This window comes from Rhipicephalus sanguineus, chromosome 3 (assembly GCF_013339695.2).
Source record: "Rhipicephalus sanguineus isolate Rsan-2018 chromosome 3, BIME_Rsan_1.4, whole genome shotgun sequence".
Lineage (NCBI taxonomy): Eukaryota > Metazoa > Arthropoda > Arachnida > Ixodida > Ixodidae > Rhipicephalus > Rhipicephalus sanguineus.
In genome coordinates this window covers 172,827,108-172,839,673 of record NC_051178.1, presented here as the reverse complement: position 1 = coordinate 172,839,673, position 12,566 = coordinate 172,827,108, and the positions used below count along the sequence as shown (strand labels likewise).

Below are 12,566 nucleotides of genomic sequence, written 5' to 3'. Positions count from 1 at the left end.
TGCGCTGGCAGCAGCGAGGCCCGCCGTTTCCCCGGTTTAGCGGCAAAATTGTGACCAGGTGTTGCTGGAAGACATAACCCTTGTAGCCGCAAACTAGCAGGAAGAGCAAACGACCACCTCTGATTACTTGCAGCAATTCAAAGTTCCTTGCATCCCACTTTTTGTATGTTTGGTTAATATGAAAACCCGCTTAGTTAGATTTTTCACAGTCCCAGTGACTTTAAATGAACATACAGTAAAACCTCGTTAATTCAAATTTGAAGTGGGGCTTCGCGGCAGTGCAGATTTCTTCTGGAAAGATGTATTCACGGCATAGCACACTTCCACTGCAGTGAAACCACCTTTACAGGGGCTACATGCGGTTTATATAGTATGTCTATTCGTTCATCTCGAATACTTCGAAATTTCCCAAAATTTAAATTCGTTTCGAAGCGGATTCGAATACTGTAATATTCGTTCGAATATTCGAAGCGCTCGAATATTCGCACAAGCCTACATTATACCCATGTTCGTTATATCGAGATTTGAATGTATGAGTACAGTTGAAACCCGCAATAACGAAATCGGCGGGGAAAGCAGAAAATTTTGCTCTTGCGGGAATTTCGTTGGCGCGAGAATGCGGCAGAAAAGACATGGAATTTACAAAAAACACATTTTATTTCCAAAAGTCAGTAAGTTTGCTTTGGCGGGCCTTACCATGCAGCAATTTCATGCCTTTCAATCGGGAATCTTGTTTGCCACGGCACAAAGTTCGCCCCATGTACTGGTCAGTGACGGAGGCACTCCGCTGTCACCAGTACCGTCATCAAGTGCGCCTACAGGCGAACCTTCTTCCGGCTCCACTGGATCAGCGCGGATCAGCGCAGAATCGTGGACAGCGAGCTGTACGCAACGCCGAATTCTTCGACGATGTCCATTTTTTTCCTGCCCTTTTCCACCTCACTGATGATTACAGCCTTATCTTCCAGCGTGATGAACTTCCGCTTTTTCGTTGGAGGCGGCATCTTCGCAGGCAGCGAAATCGGACGAAGCAATCGCAGCACACAGTTCATGTTGCACCAAGCGACCAAGCAAACGCTCCACAAATGGCTCCACACACGCGACCATGTGCGGATTTGCGCACATGGTCACATGTGTGGCCGACAAATCCAAGCACAGAGCCAAGCCAGTGAACGAAACTCCACGAGGAATGTGGATTTGGCTACGTAGTCCGCGATAACGAGCAGGTGTTTCGGCAAGCCATCATCATCATCATTGTCGCCAGCTTTGTTTTTTTGTAAACTATGATTGCGGCTGCTTCTCAAGTGCGCTGTAGCGATAGTTTTGCACAATTTAAGTGTAGCATGAATGCATTTCAGCAGTTTTCGAATGTAGTTAATGTTGCGAGAGTAGATTATTTGCGCACTCGTGTTTCAAAAATTTCGTTAATGAGGGACTGCAGTATGAATATCTTTCGTAGTCGCGAGTTACGAAATGCATTGACTCCTATGGGCGTTCGCTGGTGCTCCGAAGATATTTCGTCGCAGTGAGAATTTCATTCCCTCGGGATTTTGTTAACACGGGTTTCTACTGTAGTTCCTTGAAACTATTCATGTCATCGGGAGCATTTTTGGTGGATTTTAAAAAATATTTCAAGCGCATATTGAATATATAAATAGTGTAAAAGAGCTGTCACTTGTTACCATTGGTAGCACCTTTCATAGTACAGTGGGATCTCGGTAAATGAAAATCAGGGTAAATGGAAAATGGTACACGGAACTGCCTATAATTTGGTAGGATTTCTACTTGAGTACTGCACCCCTGTAATTATTTCTCAGTAAACGAAGTTCCTATTAAACGGAACATATTTTTCCTGTTCATTCAGGTTCCATATAGTAAGATTGTGCTGTGCTACGAAACTTCTCCATGAGATTAGTACTGCAACAGTTCATTTTTTAAGGTTCTGTCAGTAGTTTTGCAATTCTTGTCAACAACCTCCACAGGAGGAGGCAGATTTTGCTCTTACCAGTGAAAGTTGTTTCTTTGTCCACCTTAATTTCATTTTATCTTATAACTCTGACACCTCGATTAACAACTACGAATACAACTTCCCCTTTATGCTTTTAGTATGATTTTAGTATATGTACGTATAATAAAAAAAATACTGATGCCTGAGATGCATCAACCTAAAGCCTGTGCCCGTTTTTTTGCTTTGTAATTTACTAACATATGAACTTTCTGTGCTCTTGCAGAGTCAGTACAAGTTTGTTTGTGAGGCTATCCTCAAGGTGTACAATGGTAAGGCAGCTATTTTTTTATATTCTCTTGACCGTTTCTTTGTCTCCTTTATTAAATCACACAATCCAAGTGGCTTACACACTTCCTTTTTTCACAGATGGTGTTGTCAAGCCTTTGCCTGAGTACCAGAGGTAAGGAATATTTCACCAATGACCAGTTAGGTTGCTACAACTATTATTGTTAACAGGCTGTTTCACAATTGTATTAATGCATTAAACAAATTTTTATGCCTAGCAGCTTTTTTTTTTATTTTACTGAGGTACTTCTCAGTAAGCTTTTCTACAGTCTTGCTTTTCAAGCTGCAGCAAACTTAGATCTAAGAAAGGGGTGATGAACCCACTCTATTGTTCTGATGCCATTTCGTAGGTGTAGTCTTCCATATTTTTTCTTTATCAAGCACATCGTTAAAGGTTTCTTGTCAAGCATTTACCGAACAATCAATCGAGCTTAGATTGCATCTTTTTATTCTTGCAGATGCTTAACAACCACCGTCTGATGAAAGGACAAACCAACGCATCTTCTGTCGGCCTGTGCCAGAATGCAAGGACTCGTTCATCACTGGACACAAGTGCAGCGCTGGTCCTCGTTTTGCCACGTTCATCCTCTTTTCGTGCTTTCGTTTCACAAGGCCCACCATTTCTACCACACGGCAGCACCGCTACAAGTATGAAGCTTGTGGACTGTGGAATTTAGAGAACCCCTAAACTTGCACGAGGAAGCTTGGCAAGAACTGGCAACAACAACACGCTGTGTACGCGGCAGCTGTGCATTGAGAGCAACGCGAAACGTCTCACTGCCGTCGCTGCCGCCACTTGCTGCATCTAAGTGTGTGCGTACGCTGACGAATGTCCCTCCTACATCACGTGAACCATTTTTACATTACGTGTGACGGCGCGAGTGTCACCGCTTTTTCCCAGTGAATCCTCGTCATGTATTCTGCACGCCATCGCGAAGAGACTGTGCAAATGTTGCTGTCTTGCTGCTGCTGCAGCTGCTGTATTTTTATAGTGCCCTTTCTAGGATGTTTTTTTTTTTTTTTGTACATAACGGTGTGAACTTTGTCATTGTAGATAAATGTTTGGAAACCTTGTTACCGTCCCTTCATTCCTTCTGGTTTCTCGGTATCAGTGTCCACATTGATGTGATAGAAGGAAAGCTAGACCCCCCACCCCCCTCCCACTCTTCGCCATTTTTATTTCAACAAAGAGACCACCAGTTTTTGTTTCGTCATTTTCTTCCTTTTCTCATCGAAGTGCCACACTGTTGGACTTCTTCCCGGTATAAACAAGTGGTGTTGGTAGCTGAAAATTGTAATTTTTCGACATACGTAAAGAGGGCAGCAAAATATACAGCAGTGTTCAGCGTAAACACTACGGTGGCGCATGCAGCATCATGTGAACACAAGTGAGTCTATTTACTTGTATGCTGGTAGTGTGGCAGTGTCATGTTATGTCGGTCGAAGAAAACTGCATGGAAGAGTCCTTGCTGTCATAGCTGCTACAAAATAACACCAGAGATGCAGAACTGCTCATACTAAGCATGCAGCGTCCAGCTGCTCTGTGTGTCGGAACGTCTTTCACGATCCGACACTCTCGTACGGGCTAGCAATCTCCATAAATATTTAAACTCTCCTTCTACACATATACTTATTAGTGACAAAAATTAAAACGGTTCAAAGCTAGCAGCCCTTGTGGTAGTACTTCTCTGCTCTGCCGTTGCTCTGATGGAATTATTAGTGAAGAAATCGTGTGAGTGACGATGTGGGAAATTAGATTGTGATGAGAACTCGTGAATGTTGCAACAAGAAGTATGGATCGAGACTCCGTGCCAGCTTCAAAAATCTGCTTCTGCGAGGACAACCCTCTTGCCACGTCAGCTCTTATTGGTAGGCTGTGCTGGGGAGTATCCTCATCACTTTGTTTCCTCTGCCAATCAGCGTGGTGCTTACAGAGCGCACACTTTCACTGATGATCCAAGGATTATCAATGGAAATGGCTTTAGATCTCCTGCCCTACCAAAAGCAGGCTGGATATCACTGTATCGTACCTGCAATGTCTGCTCCTCTTAGTGCCATAAAGGCTGTTCCATTTCTCCGCTCCCCATTTTCCTTCCCTGTATTCTTCTTTGCCGAGCAGACCTTCTGCCGCATTTCTCCACCATCTCAGTGTTGACTGCAGTAGTCGTCCGTTGAAAAAAGGTCAGCTATCAAACTTGTGAACTCACAGTGGTGGGATCTGTTCAGCACCCATTGGCTGTCGTAATAAGTTCTCTGATTGAATTCACTAGTATTTCACATCCAGTGGCACATTAGTAGCTGCTTCAGTGCAGCTAATTAATCCACTGCCAAGGGTTAGTGTAGTTACACGTTGCATTCAGCGCTTAGCTGGCGCAGGACCATCCGACACAACTGTATTGGCAGAATTGAATTGATGAAAACGTAAGCCTGTACTGCGTTACGTAGCTTAACATGCGTACCCTGTGCGACAGAAAGATGGTCTAAATCAGCACAAACAAGTACAAATATGCGTTTTGTTATGTTTGGCTGCATTTCTGCTTACAGACGGCACATTTCGTGGTGGGGAGGAAGTGCAACTACATAATTGACAAGCCCAAGATGCGACGCTTAACCACTTCTGTCGAAGAGATACGTCGCATCACTCCTAGTCTTCAGGTTTGCTCTGTTGATTAGCGCAGTAAGTGGGAAGAAATATTAACAGAAGAGTACGATCGTTTTCCAAATGCACATGCACCTTTTTAGTTTTTTTGAGAACTTGAATATGTTTGACATTTTGACCGCACAAAAAAGACGAGGACAGAGGGAGGTACGACGACACGGGCGGTAACAGTAAGCACCAACTAGGCCAAACGCAAGTTCTCCTAATTGACTATGTTTGTTTCCTTCAAAAAAGAATGCTTTCTGGCCAATGGTCTTCTACAGGCTACACCGGTAGCAGTACAGGCAGCTGGTGTTTCATAAATTGACGCCTGCCACTCGTAAGCGAGTGCTTGCACATTGTGCATAGCTGTTCTTGGCTTCTAAGAAGCTTGTGCTGTAGAAAGATCAATCTATCCTTAAATTTAGAGTCAGGCCCACAGGAGTTTTCGTGGTTGGTGAGCGAGGAACTGCAGCATGTGTGAAGCCTGTGGCTGTGGGTGTGATGCGGTTTCAATCGCATCGCATGCTGATGTGGGCCTGTCAAGGAAGCCACTGAAATATGAATCACTGAATAGTGATTCATATTTGCTGCATAGAAAGATTACTAAATTTTGTGATTACACTCGGCTTGCATTTTGTGGAGTTCCTAGAGAGCACAGATTCTTGTTAATATTAACTGGAGTCTGTTGGGCCATCATATATACATAGCTGTCAGTGCACAGAGTGGCATAAATCTAAATGGTAGCCGTATTTTCCCCATCTGGTCTCAGTCAACTAATCTCTACTATAGGCCAACATCTAAGTTTCTGTGAATTGGCTGCATTTTCAGTGCTCTGCAATGTATTGGTGCTTGTACCATTGGCCAAAAATGAAAATGCGCTCAATAGAGGCAGGCAATTGTATGTTTGTATTGTCAGATGAAATTAGATGTAGGATGCCTTGGTTTGTGTGGCATTGTACAAATTACTGTGGCCCCATGAGGCTCAACCACGCATGTGCCGATACCGGTATGTGGGGAAGCACCTCACATGTGATATGTCAAAGGGTTTGTTTTTTGTTTGTTTTTTTAATAGTGCCTATTGGCATAAGGAGTTTTATATATGAACTAAGGGTGGCTTTGCCCTTGGAACCAAGAGGTAGTCTGCTGGTGCGATTGGATGAAGGTATACTGATAAATTGTACATGTATTGGCAGTTTCCACGGAACACCAATATTCCACACCTCTTATGCGACGATATGGATGTTATTGGCACAAAGAAATGTGAATATTAACACACATCAAACTTTAAAACTTGTAAGTCCTGTTCAAGATTTTTCTTGGGCTTCTTATATGAAAGAGCACCTGCGTTAGCTTCGTCATTTGCTATCGTATATTTTAGTGTGCATGGCATTTGCCAGTTTTCATTAGTATCATTACACTACAGTACTGGATTTAAGACATAGAAGGTTCTTTAATGCATTAAGAAATCTAGTGCTGTTGACACAAAGCCCGTCTGATCCAGCCAGCCTCCCCCCCCCCCCCCCACGACACCCCTCTATTTTTTTCGTGCACTTGCCGTCAATGAATTGAGACAAGATGGATTCAATTTGCATATTTTTATCATTCCCGGTGAAAACTTGAGTTTTTAATATAAATAAGTTATTATTATGCTTCTCTGTGCTTGCGCAGTAAAGGCCACGAATGTGCACTATTCACTGTTTGGGTTAATGCCACATTTCGTCCTATATTTCCAAGTCCATCCATTTGTTTTTTCTCGCATCACGTACACATGGCTGTCCACACTCCTTTGCTTCTCTGTTGTCTGTAAAATGTTGCAGGAATGACAGTGTTGGAAGACCGACTTTGTAATACTGTGTTCCACTAGGCATACGGGGACAAGAAGTCTAGGCAGTCTATTTTGGACCAGTGTTCTCAGTGTCGTCTCGATGTGACTTTCCCTGAACGACCCCTGTCCTAGCTTTCAATGTAGCAGACTGTAGCGTCGAAGTTCTCAAACAGGGCCGTTGGCTTGGCCATGAATTTTTACAAAAAGAAAATATAGTAGATAGAGCAACCAGTGTAATGAGCTGTGCTTTTATGAAGCTAATGTAGCAAGTACTACTGCCGGTTCTCATTGACTGCATCTAGCCAAAAGAAAGGAGAGTGCCCGCATTGGAAATTCAAATAAGGAAACATAAGACCTTTTAATAATGGTGCACTGGTTTCTGTAGCCACATATCTGTACCACTGCCATCAACGTGTTTTGTACTTGGTGTATGAGCAGCCACAGTCGGAGGCAAAGAAAAAAAAAAGCCCTTTTTTGGGGGATGTTGATACAGAGCCAACAAAACGTTTGCCAACTTGTCTACAAGGCGTGTGTGAACCATTGTTGTTTAGTGTATGTGTACATTGCGTATTTTCCTGTCCAAACTAGTGCATCCTGTATATATTTGCTTTGTATGACTGTGTATGTGTGTGCATATGACTACTTCTTACAGCAGAGCGTGATGTACGACTTCATCTTTGTGTCTTCTCTTTAGCGACCTAAAAGCCTGCTTTTAAAATTGTGGCCATCTTGAACAGACGTCCACTCCTCGAGGATATTAAAATGCCACAGCGTTCTAAGTGATGCAAAGAGGAGAAAGAAATTAAAGACGTTACACAAAACATACTGCTGTTCTTCTGTTACATGGACACTCTTGACACGTCCAATTCGGGCACTGTTTTATTGTGATACATACATATGGCTAATTATCTTTAGTCTTATCATATTATCATTGACCACTCTTCGATGATCCCATCGATAGCGTGAGCGGTCTGTTTCTTTGAACACTGCTGAAGTTCAAAGGATTAAGTGAGAAAATGCATTAGCATCGTAAAATTGGTTGCTACAAGAAAATAGCAGCATTCCATGAAGGCTTCTGAAATATAGTGGAACGGGATTCTGAGGAACTGAAGTTCTCATGTCTGTATACAACCTAAAAGCAAACAAAACAGTTTATATTTATTTGTGCAAGCACCATTCTGGCTATATTTGTGCAAGCACCATTCTGGGCCTACCATTTGTTGGTTGTATAGTCGAGTCGTGGCAAAACCTTATTCTTGCTCATTTCATGGCCCAAAAAGTTCCAACAGCTTTTGTAGTCATGGTCACTTGCCAGACATACATGAGGAGACTTATCGCCATGCAGCAAAACTTGCCATATCATGACCAGTGAGATGACTGCGTCATTTAAAGCAGCTGCTGTGCACTGGTAGAAACACTGGTTGTATTGTTTCATGAGTGTGCCAGCAGAGCACTACGAGCCAGAAGTTGCTTATGGCTGTACACATAAAAAAGAAAGCATCTGTACTTCTTGCTGGCATCCAGCTACAGGCATTGTGCTGAATTGGATATTGGAAGTGCCCCGCCAGCATCATCAAGAAATGATTATTACTAAGGAAATCTCTAAAAACATGAACAGTGGTCGTAATTTGTAACTGTCGATGTCACCCTCCATTATCAGCCTTTGCAAAGTGCCCAATCTCAGTTGTCATGGCATTCCCAGTGCTAATCAAGAAAAGCACAGACAGTGAAAAATACTAAATGAGTCATTATGAAACATGTTTTCTTGGTTACGCGAGTGTTGCAGATTATCGTGGTGGCAGTTGAAAGGTGCAGCATGTACAGCATGTGTATCTTTGTACCAGAAACCCTGCACTCCTTCAACCAATGTATGCCACATGCTGTGTGCACCGGAGCTCCAGAGTGTGTAGAACCCATTGACCTCATTTGAAGGGTTTTCTGTGAGGAAATAATGTTAGAATGCATGTATAATTGTTGACTAAGAGACCAGGTGGCCAACAGCACACAGAAACTTTGAACTGCTCATGCAAACCAGTTGCATGCACAATCCCGCAACTCCACATCTCAGCCAAATCGGCACAATATGATCAGTAAATCTTCATTCTTAACTATACTCCATTTCACAGGTACCTTAATTGGAAGCAGTGGCAAAGCTACGGGGTATGCACAAGTTATACACTGATGCAGCAGAGCATAATTTCGGATGTAACTGCCTGGTTTTTGGCAGGATTGAAAGATAGGTTTGTTGGGTATGTGATAGGTTGCAGCGGTACGCAATATGTTAGGCCAGCTTCACATGTACAGTGTTCACGGAATGAAACGTGACACCAAATCTTCAAGTATGCCAACTGGTATACGCAGTTCCTCAAGGTAGCCACGTCATGTCACCGTGAATGTGGTCACTTGAGGTGATGTTGGCTGTGATGTTAGTGTATGAGCTAATATTACGCCAATGTGACATAGACTGAAGATGGTGGAAGTGAAGGTACGGGCATTACTTAACCTTAAAATGATGCATTTAATTTTACGAGCACTGTATCTCGCATAATATAAATTTCATGTCAGTTGCAGCTGCCACTGCGAGTAATTGTGTTTACATAGCTACGTGGCAGTACCCATGCAGATGCAACCGCACCGAATCGTGCGCTTTAACCAAACTCTCACTTCCCATTTGCTCACTGCCTCGACAGCAAGAAATAACTGCTAAACTCAGCCATAGCTTAATGTCATCTCTCACTGAGGAGAAAGCCTCAGGTGTGCTTTGATGTTTTTATTGAGATCGAGTGTTTGTGTCAATGCTGCTAGGCATACAATGGCAGCGCCGAGCTGTTAAAATGGTTTCATTTTAACTTGGCAGATGGAGCAACAGCATTAGCATTGGTGATGTGCTGACGATGCGACACACTTAAAAAGCCGTGTTATTCACTGAATGATTAATTCACTACTGAGCTCTAGTATGGTAGGTCAAGATATTGCCAGGCAACTGGCGCTTACTGTATATGCTGAGTGGACAATGTGGCACTGTTAAACATACTATGTGGAGGAACTTATGTCCCCTACCGTTGTCTGAAGGGGCTCCAGGGCACTTCTGAGAAAGAGTACAGATAAAGCATAGCCTCACCATCACGTCCTTAGTACCGCAGCTGATGATTATGGTGCAAAAAATCTGTTGCATCAGAAACACACCATGGATGCAAGCATACGCATCGGCGGGGGGTGCAAAAGAGGCACTTGCCCCCAACCCAATCTACACCAGCGCTCCCCCTTCCTCCAGACGCGATGCAACATGGGCTTGCACCCCCACCTCCACCCCCCCAAGACAAAATCCTGCCAGCGCCCTTGGGTACAAGTATAGACAGCACAGTAAAGAGACATAAAAAGACTATGTGTTGTGATCAGTGGTGTAGCCAGGGGAGTAGGGGTTCAAACACCCTGGAGATTTTTCTATTTTACATGTGTATATATACACGCACACATACAAATGCATGCACGAACCTACATAAGGTACGGCTGAACACCCCCCCCCTCTGAAATAAACTACTGGCTACATTAATGGTTGTGATTGAACACATATTGTGGGGCTTCGCTCTTCTTATGGCGAAGTAGTCCTGCTGAACCACCACGGTGGTCTAGTGGTTACGGTGCTCGACTCCTGACCCGAAAGTCGCAGGATTGAGTCTCAGCCGCCGTGACCGCATTTCGATGAAGGCGAAATGCTAGAGGCCAGTGTACTTAGATATAGGAGCACGGTAAAGAACGCCAGATGGTCAAAATTTCCTTAGCCCTTCACTACAGCATCCCTCATAATCATATGGTGGTTTTGGGATGTTAAACCCCAACAATTATTAATAAGTAGTCCTACAGCTTACACAGTGCTGCAAAGGACTACTGAGACAGGGTGTAAGTGTTCATTGTATCAACCTGAAAGCGTTTTTTTTTTAATAAGGTGAAAAATTCAACGCATGTGTCCTTGTGGGAAATTCGTTGAGTAAGTTATTGCAAGGTTTAGCTAAAGTATGGATTTTACATCAGGGTGTCAAAACGTTATCACAATGGGGACTTTGCTACGTTATGCTGGCCTGGATAGTTTGTTTAAAGGGATCCTGAAATAGTTTTGACGATTTTGTGTAAACGCAATGAGCCAGTAAAGCAAGTCCTAAGAATTATTTGCAGAGCGATTTAAGCTCGCTGCCCCAACTGTGTAATTTATTACAAGACTTAAACATGTGAATCGCTACAGATCGTAGCGGCTCAGGTGAACGAGTTTTAAACTTCCCGCGTCCTCCTTGCATAGCATTGTTCCACATTACGTAGCACCGACAATTGATGTGATAGGATATGTTCAGTCTACGTCACCAAACCTCTGACGGACAGCGAGCGTCATCTGCCTGTGTTACAACGTGCTCCGTGTTGACGTGAGCTGCACAACACTGTATCTCAAGGTTTCCTTTTTTATGGACACAATGAATTGCCCAGACTGCATTGTGCGCCACAAATTTAGCGATGGGTGACTTGTAAAGCTGCGACATCGTAAAAAGCATTTAAGGCATCTGGCGAGCTGAGTCGCTGCAGTGCGCATTGGGGTCTCGCTATCCAGTCAACGCCAGGATCCACATATCTATGGCTGTAAGTTCACCCGTCAAGACACAACCATACTGCAAGAGTTTACTCTTATCGGTGATCGTTCTCAGATACTTTTTGCTTGTCCGCATATTTCTCGGTCTTTACAGATTTTCGCCATAGAGGAGAATAAGATAAGAACAGCTGTTAGTGTGGCAGCACCTTGCGGAGCAGATCTCAACCACTTCACGCGCTTTGTCTGTGTTGCCCATAGGGATACAGTGTAGTAGGCTGCCGGTGTTGCTTGCGGTGGCCACAAAGACGGCAGCACAGTTCAACTCGTTGAGTGCGCTGCAGTCGCCAGTGACAGCTGGCTGTTCGATGAGTCGAGGAGGCAAAGCAGTGGCGAGAAGGACGGTATACATATATAATTGTCCTGCAGTAGGGTACGCATTTGGGCTGGTTGGCTCATGATTACAAGTGGAAAAACAGCGCTAAAAGAACGGGACGAGAAAGGACGCAGACCACGGTGCTGACTAACCAAATGTGTTTATTCTTCCAGTCGGCATATATATGCTGACTGGAAGAATAAACACATTTGGTTGTTAGCGCTGTGGTCTGCTTCCTTTCTCGTCCCGTTCTTTTAGCACTGTTTTTCCACTCATATAATTGCCCACAGCTGTAGCCTAAACACTGACAAAATTTGAAAAACCATTTCAGGGTCCCTTTAATTAAGTTTCATCAAACCGTGTGTCATTGTACTTCATGCACTGTGCTTCTACATCCACTTGAATGCACATCTGTCTCAATATGTTCATCAACTTGTTATGCATGCTGAAGACATTGCAAGCTAAGCAACAAGGCGTGGCATGTATTTTGACTGTGTTCTGTTCATTTGTGCTTTCAGCTTAATATGAGGGTACACTGTGCACTCAAACTGAGCAAAGTTCAATGACTCTTTTTCATGAAGAAATTAGCTTCACATAGCTTGTAGGATTATTGCAACCACCTCAAACTGCTCTTTGCTTTAAGGCATAAAATGTATACAGCTTGGTCAATCCAGCCTGAAAAGTGAATAGCTTTGTCAAAACAATTGAAACAAGTTTTGCAGCTTCCTTTATTTAATAAAAAAAATAGTTCAAGTATGACAAGATGCGAGATATTCCATATTCCACCCCATGGCAAGATATTCCATATTCCACCCCATGGCAAGATATTCGATATTCCACCCAAGATATCTATATTGA

At 43.4% G+C, this 12,566-nt stretch overlaps 1 protein-coding gene across 4 annotated transcripts in view; it reads left to right on the top strand.

Moving 5' to 3' along the window:
- The window catches only part of LOC119387683 (tyrosine-protein phosphatase non-receptor type 4), a 253,973-nt gene extending 246,393 nt beyond the window's left edge, over positions 1-7,580 (top strand). For all 4 annotated transcript variants that reach the window (XM_037655156.2, XM_037655157.2, XM_037655152.2 and 1 more), the window contains exons 25-27: positions 2,232-2,277; positions 2,375-2,408; positions 2,752-7,580. In XM_037655156.2, coding sequence (XP_037511084.1) covers positions 2,232-2,277; positions 2,375-2,408; positions 2,752-2,773 — 102 coding nt within the window. In that variant the 3' untranslated portion in view covers positions 2,774-7,580. The remainder of the gene's footprint in view (positions 1-2,231; positions 2,278-2,374; positions 2,409-2,751) is intronic.
- Positions 7,581-12,566: the final 4,986 nt, after the last annotated feature.